The sequence below is a fragment of the Anopheles nili genome, chromosome 3 (assembly GCF_943737925.1).
Source record: "Anopheles nili chromosome 3, idAnoNiliSN_F5_01, whole genome shotgun sequence".
NCBI lineage: Eukaryota > Metazoa > Arthropoda > Insecta > Diptera > Culicidae > Anopheles > Anopheles nili.
Window position 1 is genome coordinate 12094263 of NC_071292.1, and position 19997 is coordinate 12114259.

At 47.3% G+C, this 19997-nt stretch overlaps 1 protein-coding gene across 1 annotated transcript; it reads right to left on the reverse strand.

The window, feature by feature from the left end:
* LOC128726952 (Krueppel homolog 1-like) lies at window positions 1-5334 on the reverse strand. The gene is made up of 4 exons (XM_053820802.1): window positions 5169-5334; window positions 1908-2879; window positions 662-1757; window positions 1-586 (listed from the first exon to the last, which is right to left on the reverse strand). Exons 1-4 carry the CDS (start codon window positions 5332-5334, stop codon window positions 1-3), a joined length of 2820 nt encoding a protein of 939 aa, XP_053676777.1.
* Window positions 5335-19997: the final 14663 nt, after the last annotated feature.

The following is a 19997-nucleotide window of genomic DNA, read 5'->3' on the forward strand; positions in this document are numbered from 1 at the left end:
CTACGATGACTTGTTTGCGTACTGGATGACGGAGCTCATCCGGATGACGCTGGTAGCTCCCGTTTGCGGCGGTGCTGACGGAGTTGGTGAGGCAAGCCGTTGCTCATGGTTCGGGGATGTACTCTGCAACATTTCCATCTTGATGGAGCGGCCTCCTTCGGGCCTATGTTGATGATACTGCTGCTGCTCATGGTGCTGTTGTTCCGTTGCGTGCTGCGGCAGACTGTTGGGGAACAGTTGTTGCGAATGTTGGCTAGAATGAGCCTCCGGTTGAGCCTGCTGTACGAGCTCCATCGGTGCTCGCGTCACGGTGTAGTGTCCTTGGTGTTGCAGCCGCTGTTGATCATCCAATGCAGGCAGTTTCGGAGCCGAAGCTGATTGTGGCTGGTGTTGTTGACTGTCCTTGAAGTACAGCTTCCGTTTGCGGGGTGGCAGCGTGTTGTTGTCCCTGTCCGCCATTAATACTGAATCGGATTCGGGCGATGATGAGCGATCGGGTGATTCGGGTGATGAGCGTGGCGGTGTCAGTAGGTTTTCCGTGCCAGCAATCGCCGCTTCCACCTGCCGCACGATATCACTGGACGATCTGTAAAGGGAAGCAATAGAAATAAATTTCCACTCATGGCAAAACACAACCCAAGCAAGTGCCAAGGACACTTACCGAAACTCTGTAATCTGCGAGGCGGGTGCAAAGTATCCGTGATGTTTCATGATTGCCATTGGTTCGTACATGTATTGCCCTGAAGCCGATGTCATGCCGGTTCCAACCGACTCGTGTAACACAGGCGCAGCACCGGTGGACGGTGTAATCGATAAAATCGATGAGGATGAACACGATGAAGACGAGGAACCATGAGACGGCGGTGGAGTGATCCTCGAGATCGAAATTGAAGACGGTTGCGTTGGCGAGATCGAGCGTTGCTGTTGCTTCACGTCCGGACAAAACTTTACTTCACGGCATTCATTTTCCACAGCTGCAGCCATCGATGCTGCGGCCAGAAGTGCTGGTGCAACGCCACCCGTTGGAACGCCTCCTCCATATGCTCGATGTAGCGATTGATCGTACGGCTGGGTGTACTGGTTGGTAATCTGCTTTCGATCGATATCTTCCTCATCATCGTCGTTTTCTTCCTCGCCGTTTTCATCACCCTGAGACATCTGCATCCCCTCAAGCATTGCCACACGGGACGAAGGGATGGAGGGAGATCCCACCGAAGGTTTCATGCTCGTGAAATGTGCTCTGCTCAACGTTTTCTCCGCACATTCACCTGCCATAGACCCGGTTTCTAAGCCCTCGGTATGGCTCATGCTAGACGAATATTCAAACGAACTGTTACTATTGCTACCGCTGCTGCTACTACTGCTGCTGTTGCTATTGCTTCCACTTCCACCCTCCAGGACGGAGGACGGATCGGACGGGTCTACCGCTGACGACAGCGCGTCCTCCTGTTTGCAGGCTGCACCACCCTCAACCGTTTCCTCCTCATCGGGCAGCTCATTCGCGTGGCCCTTAATGTGTGCCTCCATCTCCTTTTTGCTTTTGAACGTTTCCTCACAGATCGTGCACTTGTAGCATTTGGCTCCGTAATGCTGCACGCGGTGCAGCTTCAGCACGTGGTTGTAGCCAAAGTCCCGGAAACAAATATCACAATGGTACGGTTTCTCGCCCGTATGCGTCCGGGAGTGCACCTTGAGCTGTTTGCTGCATGTGAAACCCTTACCGCAGCCTTCCACTGGGCATTTGTATGGTTTTTCACCTGAAAACGAAAGTCAAAAGAAATCGATTAACTAAAGTGCAGCACGCAGCCAGTCGCTTTGTATGCGGTACCAGGCGTCTCCATTGCGCTTAGAGACTGGGCGTCTCCATTAGCTTTTATTCATACGCTATTAAAACCCTTTCCACTTACCGGTATGTGTTCGCATGTGGATCACAAGCTGGCCGGATTGTATGAACGTTTTCCCGCACACGTTGCATTTGTGCGGCCGTTCGCCCGTGTGAATGCGCATGTGCCGGTGCAGCTTTCCGCTATGCTCAAAGGCTCGCCCACAAATCTCGCACTTGTACGGACGCTCCTTCGTGTGGATCCGCCGATGTACCTGCAGATTTTCCTTCACGCTAAACATTTTATGGCAAAACTCGCACTCAAACGGACGCTCTCCGGTATGCGTTCGATAATGCCGCACCAATCGCGCTGGAACGGCAAATGTTTTCTTACACACATCGCACTGGTACGGATCTGGCTGCTGGCTCGTCTGGAGCTGACCTGCCGATCCAGTTCCCGCTCCAGAACCGCCAGCATCACTGGCGGAAATAGTCACCGAATCTACGCTTTTTCCACCCATCTTCTCACTGGTCGCCTGCTTGGCGTGAGACTTCATGTGACTCGTGTGGGCACTCTTGCTACCGAAGCTGATGTTGCACTGTTCGCAGCGGAACTTTGAGTTGCCAATTGAACCGTTGACTGGCACAGGATATGACGCAGGTTCCGTTCCTGAGGACGATCCTCCTCCAATGGGAGATGCAGGATAGGTCGAACTACCACTTGGTGCTGGCGGATTGAGCACAATTGTCAACTGCCCATTGCTTGTGTTACTGCTGGCACTACTGCTGTTGTTGGTGTTGCTGCTACAACCTTGCGATCCATTCGTGATCGTCAGTCCGTTTGTGAGGCTGACTGTGTGATGCTGCTGTTGGTAAGGATTGGTGCCGCCATTTCGCGAAGGTGGACCCGCCATCGACGCATACTGATCGGCTCCATTCCCATCGTTGTACCCCATCTGAAGGACCGCTCCGTCCTGGTGTTGCTGCTGTTGTTGCTGTGCTTGCTGCTGCGTCATGAGCAACGGGAGACCCGAATAATACACCATCTTGCATAGATCTATAGGAGAAGAGAACATCAAAAAAGTCAGCATGATTTGTTGGCAGCGCATTATTGCATGAAGCAAGCTTAATTGATTTGATTATACCAAATTTAACTGCAAGACAACACACGGCTCTACTCAACATACAAAGAAAAATTGCAATTCATCCAATAAGAGCTTCCTCGAGCGATGTGTTTTATTAAATTCTGCCATAGATTATTTACAAAATGCAAAACGTTCAAGACGAGTGCACCTTATCTGAGCCAATGTTCCGACTGCGCATGCTCATCTCCTCCAACGGCGGCACATCACTTGTTAGGCAAATTAGGCGCAACCAGAAGGCATCCGTAAAGCTGCGAAATGCATTGAGTCATGTCTGTTTCATCATTATTCCACTGCAGATAAGGTAGCAGCATTCTTTTATTTTTAGTTTCGAATATCTACCACTGCCATCTGCATGTAAGAGGCCTACCATCAGTTGACCTTTCACCCTTCGCTAGGGGGATTGAAATACGGTCCTACTGTAGGCTAATCAATTATATTAAATTCATCCGTATAGCTTGCACAAAAATCGATCATCGTACGGGAGCAGCAGCGATTCGAAATAAAGTTCAAGCTTATCAAACAAATAAACCAAAAAAAGGAATATTTCTTTTATGGCCCAGTGCGTTGTGCGGGTTTCAACAAAAATGCGAAAAAAAGGAAACCATCGTAAATTATTCCGAACGACATAATAACATAACAAGGCAACGATCGCTTGATTAGCGCAATCCAGGAGCGACTATAGGCATTGTCTAGACGACGGCATAGTAGTGGAACTCATCGTATGTTTTTGAAACAGATCACACCAAACATCAGAGGCAGGAAGGAGGAATAAAACCAAAAGACCTTGCACGCCCTTCTCCGGGGATCCAATCAGTTCAGCTTCCTCCCCACGAATCGTTAGTGGCACGTGTGCTTGAGAGGCCAATGGGTCAAAGTGATTCAGATATTTTTTTTTGGCACTGAAATCCTGAAACACAATTCGTAGCTACTTCGTTGGGTTTCGTCATCGAAACTCACCGAGTTCACTATTCGCCAAATCATGACATGCGAGATAGCGTCATGTATTTAGATTTTGTGTAGATCATTTACACCAAATCTGCTAATATTAGGTGCGTTATCAGTTTGTGCGTGGTGTGGTGTGCAAATCAGGCCAGATTTTTTCCTAACATCAATAAATTTGCACCAGCTCAAACTAGCTAAACAACGGAACAGAAACAGGAATCTATTCATTTACTTTAGATTTGATGTTTTGATTTATTAATAAGGCTATTGCTACTGCTGTTGACCCTACATTATGTCTTCATCTTTTGTTAGTGCGAAAGCAAAATACTTTATGTCTCCATATGCCTTTTTTATGAATTTCAATCCTATTGTTCATTCATCACATAATATCGTATAATTGTTTTATTTTTCACGAGACCCAGCAAAGTTGCTGGAAATGGAAAACCTTGGCAACTCATCGTTGGAGAAGCCAAATAATATGGAGAACTCTTCACAACAGGTGAAATAAACTGCAAAATTATGTGAACCTAGAAAGAGCAATTTCGGTGAATGGAATTTAACACCGGCTAAAACTGGGAGTCCGTCAGGTCAAATCATGCGTACACGATATATGTAGATTTAATCTTTCATTGCGTTCAGAGGTCGAAAAATCAAATGAATTAACGAATTTCTTCCCCCCAAGCAATCCAGTTACCACCATATTGAGTGTTCGCGTTGGAGGTGATTTGAATTGTGTTTGAACCATTTTTTGATTATCCTTGGATTGAAGTGAAACCCAATACGATGAAAAGATAACATCAAAGTTTCCCCTTGTTTGTGGCGTTCAAACCAATGCGCAAAACCCATGCTTGGCAGGTTGTTTGGTTATTAAACTTGTGTAATACGATACTGTGCCGTAACTACACATCCGCGTTGAAATGGAGCAGTTTGTGTTTGGATATCTAGCCACGCGGTTGATTCAAGTTAATTTATACTGCAAGGTAAGAAATCAATGTTTGTACTAATAGCAAATGAAAAAGCGAACGCACAATTACATGTGATAAAAAAATCCTTTTCTGACGCTGCAAATGCTGTTTTTTGGTAAATATTAAATTATGAATCCAAACGCATCCACATCATTACAATCAAATTACACACTACTGCACTGCCTTTTATGAGTACGTAAAATTAAGTCAGCCAAACATGTTTTCAATTTTATTAAACCAGAACCTACATAACCATGACAACCTCAGTATTCGAAGCGAAATCATAGCTATTACCTTCTGTTGGAACCTCTTTTATTTCTGTTCCCGATTTGGATAGAATGTTCTTAATCCAATCTTGCTGCGTCCAGAGATCAACATTTTCTGCCAAACTAGCGGCGGCTGCGGCTGCCGCAGCTGCAGCTACCACCTTGGTCGTTGCTGTTTCCACGCTTTTCTTCATTGCCAGGGCGATCCTAATTAAAACACCTTCCGTAACTTCTTTCAATACGCAACCAATGTGGCACACCAAACAGAATAATGCTTTTCACCACACGCTAGAGCTTAATCACGGTTCACACCGAATCACACAAATTATATAGAAATTTCAAACACAATTTCTACAATCAACTTCAATCAATTCGTTCACATCAGGATCTACCATTTACGTGCAGAATTTCATCACTAGCTACCATCCACCTTAGGAACTATACATCCAACCATAGTAAGCCGTTTTCGACGTAACTAATTTCCCGTTTACCCTCGCTTGTTCGCTAAGGGTTGTTCGTTTCTTTTACGCGATTGAAGTCTTCCTTCCACCGGCACGTTAGCTCATGCTATGGCACACTTTGATGTCGCAACTAAAAGGCCCTTCTAACTCCGCGACCGTTCCATTCTGGACGCTCCGTTTCACGAGATGCGGTACCTCCTATGTCGAGGAGAGAATTGAAACTAAAACGTCGCTGTTTGTCGGTGTGCCTCCCCTGCGAAGGAAGTGGACTTGAAGCAAGGAAAAACATCGCATGGCTGCTGCGATAACCGTGTGGCCCCCTTTTTCTGTTGCATCAATTCGGTTTTGGTTCGGGTGTTCGCCGATCGGCACAATTTCGGCTCTTGCGGGCACACAAACAAACATACACACGCAAACGGAAGAACGCACGTTCGGCTAACTTCGGCTTGGTTCGGGATGTGTTCGGATTTTCCATCTTCCAGCAGATCAGATCTCTGCCCTTTGCGTTTCCCCTATGAAACGTAAACTTGTCGGCGTGGTTCAACAGTTAAAAAAACCCCCGTGTCTAAGAAATGTAGAAGCTGTAATTTTCTTCGTTTCTCTGTTTCGCTCGTGTTGTTCAACTCCATCATATCAAACGTGGACACATCGTACGATCTTTCCGTTCTTAACAGGCATTGACATTGCTTCGTAGTTGATGCCTCAAACATTCAATAAAGTTAATCTTTCTGATACAATATAAAAATAACGATATTGCTCTACAAAATCTCACTCAGCTCATATCAGCTGTAAGGATTCCCAATCGCATTTGCTAGAGCGAATTTACGAAGTAACATTTTGAAGCATATAATGTCATTTCAAATCTCTCTTATAACCATGTTAACATAGTTGTCAAGATGAACCATTTTACAAAAGCAACATTTTACAGTACACGCAAGGCGCTGTACGAACAGGAGATCAACTAGAACCTTGAAGCGGCACCTTTGTATCTCTTGAGCTTGAACTCGCGGATTATTTATATTTCCTGCGCGATTAAGCGAACCCCAACACCCGGAATTAAAACCCTTGATGATCGGCATCCTTTCCTCGGTGGCTCATTTAAAAATAGGTTAGGAAAGGGCACGCGGACAGGATGATCCCTTGTGCGGGACCATCCAGACCTCGCATGACAGACATAGAAACCATTACGCCCCGATAGGTGTCAAGCTGTATCAGTCAACGCATCAATCAACCGACGAAGAAACGGACAAATCGTGAACGAACGGCTCCAACAGGAAAAGGATGGGCGGCCATTTGCGTGGCGTGCAGCCAATTAGCATAAGCACCGTCCCAGGGTATCATCAGGGTATAGCAAACATTGTTCCAGTGCTTTCGCCAGTTGATAATGATAATGCAGCACCCTAGAAGCAGCTACGCAGGCGGTCAAACACTTGCTGAACCGAAACACGACCCTCAGCCGGTGGTGCTAATTGTGCTAACATCCTCGAAAGCGCCCCTCTTTTCTCGATGCGCAAATGGCGATCATCTTCGGCGTGTGTCTGATTAGCCGAAGCTGGTGCGATGGCGACCGTTACCTTCTCCTGTGAGATGACTTGCGTGCGCCTATCTACACCGCCTCTCGAAGGATCGCACCGCTATCGGGGCAAAAAAATCCTTCCCAAATCACACCGACAAACCGAGACGCACGTATTTAATGGGCAATCGAGAGGATGAATTATGAACCACCGTTCCGGTATGGTGTCAATCAATTAACGCAACCAATAAATCATACAACGCGTTCCTAATTCTCGGCGCTTACGATTGACAACCCCCAGCGAACGCACGGAGGACACCCTCGGCGGTAATTGGAACATTGGCACTTGCTTCCAACCAAAAGCCGACAAAAGTCTACGACGGGGTCTCTCTCTTCTGTCGTCTTAAGGGCGGCAAAGATGAAACAAGCTGAGAGGATGAAGCGACAAAAAACAACGAGGATCATATCACCAATCGCTTGAGGCCCCGGACGATTTACGAGAAATGTTAGTCTTAATGTCTTCCTGTGCGCGAACAACAACTGACTATCCCCATCAAGCACTATCTTGAGGAAGGTTCTTTCGCTAGCACTACGATCGGCAATTTGAGCATATTTACGTATAGCCAATTTTTCAGGAACTGCTCGCTAACTGCGTCAAAGTGTGTTGCTTTATTATTTCGACGCGAGTTCAACTTTTTAGCGAGGAAAAGATAAGAAGCTGGTAGGTCCGTCGCCTAGATTCGTGCACTTGAACAAAACTGGTTGAAATCGGAACAGGGAGCCAACAAACAAGTTGTGAAGTAAGAAATTGGTAAGAAAAAAAGCAACTTTTTTTTTCGTTTCCAGATTGCGACAGTTGACCAACATATACTCCGCCTTCTTTTCGATACACTGGCCACAAATTGCCTTATGCCATGCCATTGCCCACAAAAAAACCCACATCATTTGCTTTGAGCCAAGGGAAAAAAGGATCATTCGCTACAATCAGCACACCATTCCTGTATGTGTGTGTGGTGTGATACGCTAAATGTCGCAATATCGTCCTAGATGCGGAAATCGGTTCCATCTTTGCGATAGTTAATTGACAGAAGGCTACGCACGAAAGGCTCATTCGCATTCAATTTACCTCGCGGCAAAGGATGTTATCGAAAGCATGTTTCGATGATAAGCAGCCCAAAAAAGACGGAATACATTTTGCAAGATAGTCCATTGCAAAAGTCGTGCAAATACTGATCCCGGATGGCAATGGGAATAAATCGCCTCACATGCTATCTTGCCGTGCTCACAGCTGATTTCGGCAAGCAGATAACCATACTACCAAAAAAAACGCCAATTTTGGTACACAAAGTTCGCGTAACTGTTATTTTTGGGGAACCGATTACTTAATCGCGGAAACTCTCTGCAGCGAACTCCCGTGGCTCTTATCGGGACTGTTGTGCGGGACCAGGACACCAGGACAAAGGAAAAACCGGTTCTCTATCAATATCACGCCCTAATCTCGTCGCTAAACCAACAACACAAATCCTGGAGCCGGGCATTTGAACCATCGCTGTAAGGAACATATTGCAACCACCAGGTTGGTCCACGTGGAATTGCGTTAAATTATTTACATGCTTAATTGTGTATAACTGAAAGCGAACTCACTTCTCAACATTCAATCAACATTATCAGGTCGCTTGGTTGTTGTTCTGAACAGCATTTATTCCGTACCGTTCCTCTTAGCAACCACGTTACGTTGTTCGAGAAACGTACAAAAAACATGTTCAGTAAAAGGCACACTTTTCCTTCCTGTCCCCGGCAACACAAACCTCGCCAACCCAAATACAGCGGGCGAGAGCAACAAGAAAAAGGCAAAAAAACAAACCATACAGAAGCTGAAATGCCTAAAATGTGCTACAAAGCCCCATTCATTATGGAACCCATTGTCACAGTTTGGCAATACGTGGACGACAGCCGCAAAAATGGACTGGTGGAGCAACAACAAGGAAAAAAAAAACCTCCCCATCGCTTCTCAACCAAAAAATGCACTTGATTTGTGCGCTTGTGCTGGCTGCGAATAACGCTTTTCCTGTGCGATTTTTCTACCGGTTTGCAAAAACATACACTCGGAGGAGATGGCCTTCTACGGATGGTGATCGGCTCACGGTCACCCGAAATTCGCTTTTAATTTCCACGTGAACATTTCATTTGACGAAGCAGAAAATGTGCCCCTCACGAAAGTGTTTGCTGCGGGGGCATCTTGGGGCAACTTTGAGACAATCGGTTGTGAGCTGGAGAACCGACCAACCGTCTTTCAAAACGGCATGGAGTCTAAAGTATATAAATATATATATAAAAAGCCAAATAGATGCATAACCACGTTCTCGAGACGATCGTTCGTTGGCTTGAAGCAGGACGGTGGGACGGTGGACGGAGAAGGCACCCAGAGAGTGGGAAGCGGGAGGGGGAGGGGGGATGCGAGGAAACGCGGTCGGAAAAAAAAACATGAAGAAGCCGCCAAGAAGGGCTTCGCCAAAAAATATTCACGCGCCACCAAATGCGCCCGAAATGGTGTGCCGTACCGCCGCGTTCTGGAGCAGCTGGTGGACCACGGGTGGGATGGTGGGTTGCGGGGTGATGGTGGTGTAGCCGACGAACGAACGACCGCTGACAGCGAGAAGAGCAAGCGCGCATGAGTAACAGAAAGAGCGAGAGAGAGAGAGAGCGAGAGAGAAAGGCCGCAGGTTGGTCACACTCGTTCGAAATGTTGTGCCGTACCTCCACGTGCGAATGAAATTTCGAAGCAAGCGCAACGAACGAACTCAGCGCCGGAGCAATAAGGGATGATGGGTAAGGGGTGTGTACTGATGCGAGACAGCCGGAGGGTGGTTGGGTTCAGGCGTCCCTCGTTTTTCCACCCCTCCCCACCCTCCCTCTGCTTGTTCATTCGATCTACTCGTTCGCCGCGTTTTTCCCCATCGCCTTTACTCGCGTACACCGCAACAGCACACCGAAACCGGCGTTCGTACAAGTGCCCTGAGGGAGAGGGGGGTTGTGGAGGGTGCTGCATGCACCCACCCTTCCACCCACCCACCCACAAACGCTTCCTAACACAACAAAACGGTCGGCGCGATAGGCGCACGCGGCGGCGAGTTCGAAAATATACCTCGACCTCGTCAAGTTAAGTCGCGGTAGGCCGTCGACGTCTTTTTACACGCGCTTCTGCTCTCTCTCTCTCTCTCTCTCGCTGCATATGTGTGTGGTGCTTGCATTTTTTGTTGTTGTTGCTGTTGTTGCTGTTGCTTCGATGCCGTTTGTTCCGATGGTGTGACGGGGCAGGATGATCCACAACCCGAGAGACCGGCGTTTGTTGTTGCTGAAGCTGACGAGACAGTTTTCAAGCGCCCGGACTCGGTTAGCTACAAAGAGAGAAGCCTGCTGCCTGCGTTGAAGCCAAACCCGCCCGTTTCTAGGCGCGTTTTTCCGAGTTCTTTTCCTTGCGTTCTACTTTGCGGGCGACTTCTTGATTTGTTACCAAAAAATACGCTACCCAATGATTGGGCGTTTGCGCAAACTGATTTTTTTCCTTCGAAAAGTTTGGTGTCAAACAGTACTCAATTTAGAGCCCACACGATTGCCACAGAAATGGACGGGTGTTGTGTTGAATGTGGGGAGAAGGTTATCACGCCCCGCATTAATCACGTTTCGAAATTGAGCTCTGTTTGTGTTTCAGTCTAATGAGTTTTATTTTCTCAAAAAAAAAACATTGTGTTCTTTACCCAATCGAACACTGCTTAATTAGATGTTAGTTAGATTCATCGGCTAGTTTTTTGTGTGAATTGGGCAGAGAAAAAATTCGAGCGCCAGGCGCATCACAAAACCCTTGAAATTTGAACAACCAACCGACCTCGATGGTGCGTCACAAAAACGAGCGTTGCTTGGCAACCGAAAAAGGTCACCGAACTCATTTTCCAGCACAATTACGTGTTCTCAGACCCCACGGAGTGGGCAAGAAAATTCGCTCCCCGATCGACCGATGGTGACGGAAGGTTGAAAACACGCGCACCATTCTCCTCGTTGGGGATGAAAATCGTTGACAACGGGTCGAAGGAAAGCATAAAAATCTCTTACACCACATTCCACCACCGAGGCCCGAAATATGAGACCAGGCAAGAGAAGAAAAAAGAAACTCTATCCTTGAATGCGTATCCGCCCGGTGTAAGAACCTATCACAACGTCTGGCAAAGTAGGCCTCGAGCTTCTTCAAGCTTATTTTTGTCCTTCTCTTTCCTCGCACAATTCTTGCTCTTTCCCACTCACGCTGGTGCTGTTTCTGGGTGGTAATTTGGTCACGAAAAGAGTTCGTGATAAGACAAACCCATCATCCCCTCCCCCAAACGGTGAACATAAATTAGCGAAAAATCAACCCCCTAAAAAGTACGCTCCTTTATGCCTAAGCAACAATAACAGTAACGAAACCCAAACCCTGACCAATCCAACGAAAAATCACTCCCAAACCAAACGCGTGCCGTGCCATCATCAGGCGGGGGCTTTACTAATACAAATGGGGTTTCTCGTCTGTGCTGTTTAGATATAACTTTTGGCCATCCTCATCCACCCCCAAGCAACATTTTGGGTCCGCAACACGGGCACAGCACACACGACGAGACGCACACGCACAAAAACGCAACAACCAAGGACAAAATTCTACGCCAGCACACGGATGCGAAGAAAGATGGCGGAAGCGATAAATGACGAAAGCAGCGCGCGAGTGATGGAAAGAGAGAGAGAGAAAGAGAGAGAACGAGAAAATGCGCACCCCCCGAGCTGATGAAGGCAGTGCAAAAATACACAACCTTTCCTAAGCCTACTGTGCTTAGGGCGCGTGACGCGAGAATGGTGCTTTTTGCCGAAATATGCGTATCCATGCGTGTGCGTGTGCTGAAGCGAGAAAGAGACGCAATGCAGAAAGAAAATGGCAGCAGCGTGGATCGCGCAATATATGCTCGCTTTGGTGGGGGACCTTTACTGCACTGGAACGAAAAAAAAAAGAACATGCGAAAAACAGAGAAGAAGCGATGCGGGACGATTTTACAGTTCCCCTTTTTCCCCAAACTAGCTCCAACCCCCAATGGGTTTGCCTCACAAAAAAGCGACCTCCACGCGTACCCATCATCCCCTCCTTCACGGGAGAGGGGATCTTCGTTAACATGAACCACCTCCTGGGGTGCGGCAAACCCTCCCTTCTCTCCCTCCCTTCCCCCTCCACCACGCACACACGCACACGAACGCTCTGAACAACCAGCAAAACGCGTGCGGAAAGGGCAGGTCAGGAATGGGTCGGAATCATCAACATCATCATCATGATTCCCCCGAAAATTCCAACTCAACTACACTACAGAAGAGGCCCATTTTTGGGGGGCTCAGTCTCATCAAAACCATGTGCTGCGTCTCGTTCTCGCCCGCTTTCAGTAATCGTTCGTGCAGACACTCTCGCTCACTCTTTTTTTTTTCTCTCTCTCTCTTTAGCCCTCTGGCGCCATGTCGTTCCTCTTTCATTTTCGCCACAGCACGCATCGTCATTCATGGAGAGGAAATTTTCGGCAACCGAGCCGCAGTTAAATGCCACCGCCAGCCCCAAGCCCAGGCCGACTTTGAAAATGACCTCCAAGCCGAACGTACAATGGGCGGAAATCTGGGGGGGATTGAAAGGACGAAGGGATGAAAGCCACAGCCAGAGAGAAAGCGCGACAGACCCACCAAAAGAACAGGCGGTATGGTCATACGTATGTGCGAGCTGTACAGGCTGGAAATTGCATTACTCCTTTTGGCGTTTTATCGTTTAACCACAACCACACACAACAGCGAACGTGTTGTAAAAGGAAGCCGCCATCGTTCCTTGCGTTCCCATCGGATGGCCTACGTGAAAAAGCCTACGAACGCAGCCCGATCGTACGCGTTGCAATAGGCTGCGTTTCACACTGTGGCTGCGTACGTTCTGTGTCGTGCCATTCGAAAGGATGCTTTCGGTTTGGTAACGCGGAGAGCGTGAGAAAGGACAAAGGGTCCATCGTTTTGTGGGGAGACCAGAAGCAGAAGAGCCTTTCAAACATAGCTTCATTCGCGTTAGAAGAGTACGGATGGGCAATGTAGGCAAGTTTTACGTAAAGTTCTGCCATCGCCAATACATGGAAAGGGGCTTTACAACAAGAGCAGCAGCCGATGGCAGGGGGATGAAAGCAGTTTTGTATTACGGAGAGAAGCAATCTGCTCCTTATCGATCCATATTTTTCTCCCGTTCGCTCTCGGGAAACTGTTGACCATGAAAATTGCTAATCCTCGAGGCCTTTCTTCTTTCTACCGCACACCACATTCATACTCGTGCACCTGCTGTTGCTACTACAAGCGCTGGTGGCGTGTATTTATCAACAAAAAGTATTATCAATAGCTTGCAAATGTTTACGATTAGAAGTCAAGCAAAAACACATCATATTTTTTCAATTGATATATCAAACTCTTGTAACATGTTGTGAGTAAAAACAAATGTATACTTTGCTCTATCCAGCAACTATAAATTATGCGTTCAAGCGTACACATTTCGGAGAACTAATGTTAGCCTATCGCGAGAAAGGACACGGTGACACATGCAAAACGCGTCCCGTCTCCGCGAGCAAGCGCAATCAAAATGTGCATATGCAACGCACCGACGTCGGTTAGGAATAATGTCCAAGACAAAGAAAACCTCGTGGCTCACCGACGAATCAGCGGTGGCAGGAGAAAATACTCCACCAGGCCCGGCCGAAGGAACTACTCGCAGGAACTGCTGCACGCCCTAAATGACGCCGTTACGCGTTGCAAATGCAACATAGCACCATCCCACTTCGTTCCATACCGAGAATAGGGACATTCGCGAGTCCATTCCACCCCGGGGACGTGTACGGTGCAACGAAGCAACCCCCACCCAGTGGAGCGACTGCGCAGCATAAAGGAAAGGGCTGTCCCGAGAACGGTTGCACTTTTTGTGCACACCGACATGTGATTTCAATGCAACTGCACCGGGAAAACGGGCTGTACTCGTTTGGCAAGGATTTTACTCCATCATCCCGAACAGGCTGGCTTAATTATGGCGCATCATGGATGCTGAAAGTAACGAGTAACGCTTGCGTAACGATGGCAGCAACTTCAAATGCAACGGAAACGGAAACCCATCGCAACAGCTCAGCTCACTCACTGACTTAGAACTGTTGGATGATTTGGGCTTCTCATTTTTTCCATCTAGAGATAGGTCACGGTAGGCCGTACACAAATGCCAACTCCTGCGTTTTCCACCACTCCAGCCCTTGCCTTCTCTCACCATGAATGTGTGAGTAAATTGGTTTCTACAACAGCAAAAAATAAACGGTCAGGCGGCCGTTTGGGGATGAAATGGAAGAAAACACTTGGAAGACAACTTTGCGCAAGCTGCGATGATGAAATTTGTGCTCCTACCGAATTTTGCCTCTCTCTGCTCTCTAGGCATTTGTCAAAAGAACGAACGAGAGCAAAACCGGAATGATTCTGGCCATGCGCTGGAAGGAAGAAGCAGCTCCGGTAACGTATATGCATCGCATCCTTTTGGTTGCGTAAATAAGACGGCTCGACATTTGAAAATCGTACGATAGACCAACGCTTCATTTGTGTAAAATGATAGCATTGTTGATAAATTTATATTCCGTGTTTAGAAATGCTCAACCCTGTGGCACCATCATGTCGATACACGTGCAACGTTTGCGGAAAACAGCGATATGCGTTGAAATATTTTAACTATACTTTATTTAACAATATTTCGAAACACGTGAACAAACGTAGCCTCTTAAGAAAATGCTTATTTTAGCTCTAAAATGAAATAATTCTAACGCCCAATGCATTCGAGCCACCCTGTGCCGGTGTACGCATAACCATTTTCAAGGTTAAAACGAAGAAGATACCAACTGCTAGGAACAGGAGGCAGAAAATTGCACGCGAAAGAGAAAGAGCTAACCATCTAACGACAGAACATGTCAAAGAGAGACCTTTCTCAGCTCTTCTTCGTGGTGGTAGCTTTCTACGTCGTCGCTGGATTGTATTATCATTAGGAAACAGAATTTTTTATTTACCAAAGCCCCAAAAGTACACTTTATCCTTTCACTGCTTTTCGCGGTCAAAAATTTAGTTATTTTCTCTCCGTCAGCATCGGTCGCTCTCCTTCTTTTGACGTACTTTTCCAACAACATCCCCCCTAACGGAAAGGGAGCGTCGTTTGAGGAAAACATGGCGTTAGACGGTTCGTCCAAATGCACCGAGTGAAAACGCTTCCTTTCGCTACATCCAAAGCTTATTTATGGCAACTAACTTACAGCGTAAATTTTCTCTGACTTACCTTACTTAATGTTTCAATTTAATTGAGATGTCTTCTTCGCTTTGGTTGTGATGGCCGCCTTCCGACTGACTGGCTAACGCTTGCACATTTGAAAGTAAACTTGGTCTTTTCAACGCACTAACAACGCCACTGGAAAATTGCCTACTTCGATCGGCACATCTTGCACTGGTGCCTTTTTTCCACACTGGATTACTTCACTATTTGTGCTGGAGTAGTGCCACTTGTAATGCACATTTCATCGTTTTTTTAACGCTTTCCCTCCCGTAGTTGACGCTCAACACACACACGTGCTCGAACGGTGAAAATCGAACGAAACGCCACGCCAGACAGAACTGAACTGAGGACAACCGGCAGACCAAGCAATCTGCCCCAGAGTAGTTCCCGCCACCGCTTACACACTCCGGAAGATGTGTCAAATTTGGCCACCGAAAAGGCCTTCAAACACAATGATGATGATGATGATGATGATGATGATGCACCACCACCACAACGCTTTACCACTGTTCTGTTGTGTGAGAAGGTGTGCATCAACAGCCAGCAGCAGCAGCAGCAGCAGCAGCCCTTGTGGGGTTGATGATTAGAGCCTCCTCTCACAGATTGCAAGCAAACAAAAGGCCTGGCTGCCTTTTCCACAACACTAGCGTACACTACGCTCGCTCACATCAATGTAGGCGCGATTAAATCGAACCGCGCGCGTCAGTTGAGCGCAAAAACATCACGAGCGGCAACAACAACAACGCCAGAAAAAAAAGTCATCGCACATCCACTAGATTCGTTATTGACCTAGGCTTTTCTTACGAGCGACCGTTTAGGAAATTACACCTCTACACCTGCCCCACACACACTCCACTCGAGGGAGCTCAACTCTTCACACTGGTTTACACGGGTGGGATGGGATTCACTTCCTTCTCACTCGCCCGCACGGCGGATGTTAGTTTGACATGGCGTTTGCCAAATTTCTCTATCGAACCGCGAACTTAACGGACTCGCGTTTGCTTCTGTGGTCGCGTTTCCACACTTACTACACCATCAGACAACTGCCGTTTGATTCTAACAGCCCGCTTCAGCAGTTAGGGAGATGAATCACGCGTCTTGTCATCAAACCCACCCACCAAGGATGCTCGTTGGAACCTTAAAACAACCGCCAATATTCGAGACTTTTCCACTTGCACATTAGCCGCGTTTCGGGCTCGATTTCCACTGTGTTTTTCTTCACTGGGCGCGTTGAATAAAGCTTTGCTGGAAAATGGACGCGCCGGACAGGTTAGGACGCGCGATCGCACACACCATACACTACGTGTCGCAACGGCGTGCTGGTTTTCGGTGGAATGAATGATAAATTTTGCGCTCACACTCGCTCACGCTCACTCTCGCTGCGCGATTTCAGCTCGGTTACACACACCGGTGCGTTCGCTTTCAATTTGCCCAACGCTAGAGCGCTCTCGTCGACGCGAAATGGAAGCTGCTCGGGACGATTGAACTCGACACCGTCAGTGGGCAGTCGCCCTAGCAGTCACCTTTGCTCGCGCGTTCTTGCGAGACGATCCGCGGGGGATTCTGAATTGTTGCAGAATGGATGCACTTTGATAGACCGCAGCCTTGCAAACGATTGTCGTGGTTGGCTTTTCGGACCCAAACACTGCACTGGGCTGAGAGTCGGTGGACCTTTTGGTGAAGGATTGCAAAATGGCCGAACGAACGAAATCGGTACATTCGCAACCGCGTATCCTTTAAATGGACACAAGGAGATTCGACGTGTTTGCTTGAATGGTGCCCAAAACACACACACACTGGCACATTCGTCGAGGCCTACTTCCTACTCGAGCATGTCGTTTACGGAAATACCGCCAGGAAACAACGGCAGGCCGTGAGATGATGGTTTGACTGCGTTGTTTCTGGCATTACGACGAGGGCGTTTAGAGTGAGGGCGAGGGCGATGGCCGCTCGGGGGAAGTAGTGGGGAGGGAATTAAATTTCTCAAAGCTACAGACACAGAACACAACGGCTCGGAATAAAACAAGCGACCATAAAAAAAATAAAAAAAAAAGCTCTAGCATCATGACTGCCGTTATTATCGTCGCCGGGAGTCAGGAGTCGTGGTAGTCGTGATATGTGAAGCAAAACCAAGCGGCAGAGAGGAGCACTGATCGAAGAAACTCCCGTGTCACCCTTTTTGGGTCCGGCAGTCCGGGGTCTGTTAGGTGGGGTGGTGAAAATTTGGGGACTCCACCACACACCGCCCGGTAGCCATCGGTGGAAACCCTTTTCCTGCCTCACAAACGCTTGCACACTTCTTCATCACACACGCAGCAGACCCGCAAAAGTCTGGGTGTCAAGGGACAAGGCAACGAAACACGCCGCGCGTTGCGACGGAAGGAAGAAGCATCCGTCCGTGTGAGTGCGAGCGAGTACGCAAGAGCGCTGACACGTTGCTTTCTCACTCGCGCTTGCCGCCTGCACGGGGCAACCACATTTTTCTAGGGCACGTGGAGGTACGGCACAACATTTCGCGCACACGGCTGCCCGTTGCTGAGAAGGGTCGCTTGGGCTGGTAGGGTGGTAAACAGCGCGAGGCATACTGCTGACGTCACGGCACGCAGGAATGTTTGGACGCTCGTGTTGTGTGCAAGTGGTGGAGCAAGCGTTCGTTCGCGCGCGCTTTGGTGGGGCGGTTTCTCCGAAGCGCGAGATGCTCGCGAAACGAGAAACCGAACGCAGCCTCTGTTCGGATGCCGTTTGCGCTCGGGAAAGGTAGGTTCGGGTTTTCTGGCTGTGTTGGTTGTGAACGGGCGCGTGGAGATGCTGATGGACCACCCCCACGAAAGCTCAGGCAGAGATGCATTCAGTAGCACTTCGTTAGCCCTGTGGAGCGGATTTTTATGTGACGGCGCCACGAACGGTGCTGTTTGATCTGTTTATTGGGGGTATTTAAATGCTACATCATTTATGGTAGAAGCGGAATGCTGCTCTATATGCGATATTGTTTTGAATACCATCAGGACCAAACAGGCACTGAAATGAATGAAGTTGTTCAATGTAAAAAGACCTTCATATTTCTATAACCACGGCTTATCAATGTACGGGCTATAGTTTATTGAGAACTGTTTTCCACGAATCAATAAGATTCTAAATAAACACAAGACAGTACAATTCGAACATGAAAAACCATGAACAGCTTATCAACACGAATTTTGTAATTGTCTGGTATTTGTTTAGATTTCAAAACAACATGATTTTTATGACTTTCCATTTCACGCGTCGATCATTAAACTCCCTATTCGTTTGATCTCCGTTTATTTGTAGCGAATGCTTTGAAATCATCTTCTAAGAATTCAGGCAAGAAAAATATAATCGTTGAGTTGACATTGAGTTTCAAACTGTTATCTGCGAAGGTAAGATTAAGCGATCATTTGTTGAGGATCGTTTCTATAAACGCCATTGAAAAAAAATAAACGAGGGATTTCTGAATTAGGTCAATTGAGAATTATTTGCTTGAAGATCGGGAAGACCATTATTTTTACTCTGCGATTTTGTGTTGGCTGTCGATCGTATGACCGTCTTAAAAATTTAAAATAAAGGACTCCAATTTGATGAATATTTGAAATCTAATACGCTAGGTCAATGGTCACTCCTGGATTCTTTTGTTATGAAAAATTAGTGCAATCGATTTACTGTAATAATAGAAGTCCATTTTATTATAATAAGCGATTTTAATTCACGTTTCGATAGGTTCTAAAATAGTGGTATTTTGTCATGTTGCGTAATTTTACTGCTGTGCTCAAAACGTTCCCAATTATGCCGTGTTGCGATACCGCACATTCGCAGCCAGATTCTAAGCAATAAGAATAAAAAATGTGCCACTGCTTATCACGCTGCAGTCCTTGGCGATGTTTGTCTGGTCCCGTGCCGCTAGACAAAATATATTATTATCGCACCAAAAACGATCCCAACACTCGTCAAGTTTGGCAAAATTAGCAAACGCCGGTGAAGGGTCAATGATGTGTTTATTGGCGTACGCAGCACAGCCAGTACCATTTGGTTTCGATGTAGCAAAAAGTTAACGCCTTTTTTTGTTGCGTCCTGTCGTCGGTGGCTGCGCGTGGCGTGAATTCGACGCGATTTTAGGCGCGCACGATCGACCTAATCACTAAATTACTTCATTTTCGTAACCTTGTGGCCCCCGGAATCGTCTAGCTTGTGGCTGAGGAGCTTTGAAAGCCAATCCGTATCAGGAAGGGGGGGTCATTTTTAATTCTTATTCGCTTTCAAACCATTGCTTCTAATCCACGGCGGCTATTGGTCCGTTCGCTCGGGTTTTCTGAAACTTTGTATGCCTCCTGAGCTTCCGCAATCGGCAGTTACTTGACCAAGTGAACGCCTCCTGCAAGGTAGAATGGTGATCAATATTCGTCGAAACCATTGAACACTACTACTAGAGCCTTTTTTTTGATAGGACTAATTTGCTAAACAACCAATCATGGAATGCAATCAGCTAGACTTATAAGA

Excerpts from the sequence above, each read along its gene's own strand:
- LOC128726952 (XM_053820802.1), bottom strand. The coding sequence starts at position 5,334 with ATGAAGAAAAGCGTGGAAACAGCAACGACCAAGGTGGTAGCTGCAGCT. Across the intron at positions 2,880-5,168 it reads AAAAGAGGTTCCAACAGAAG|ATCTATGCAAGATGGTGTAT; the intron begins GTAATAGCTATG and ends CTTCTCCTATAG. Across the intron at positions 587-661 it reads TCGCAGATTACAGAGTTTCG|ATCGTCCAGTGATATCGTGC; the intron begins GTAAGTGTCCTT and ends TTCCCTTTACAG.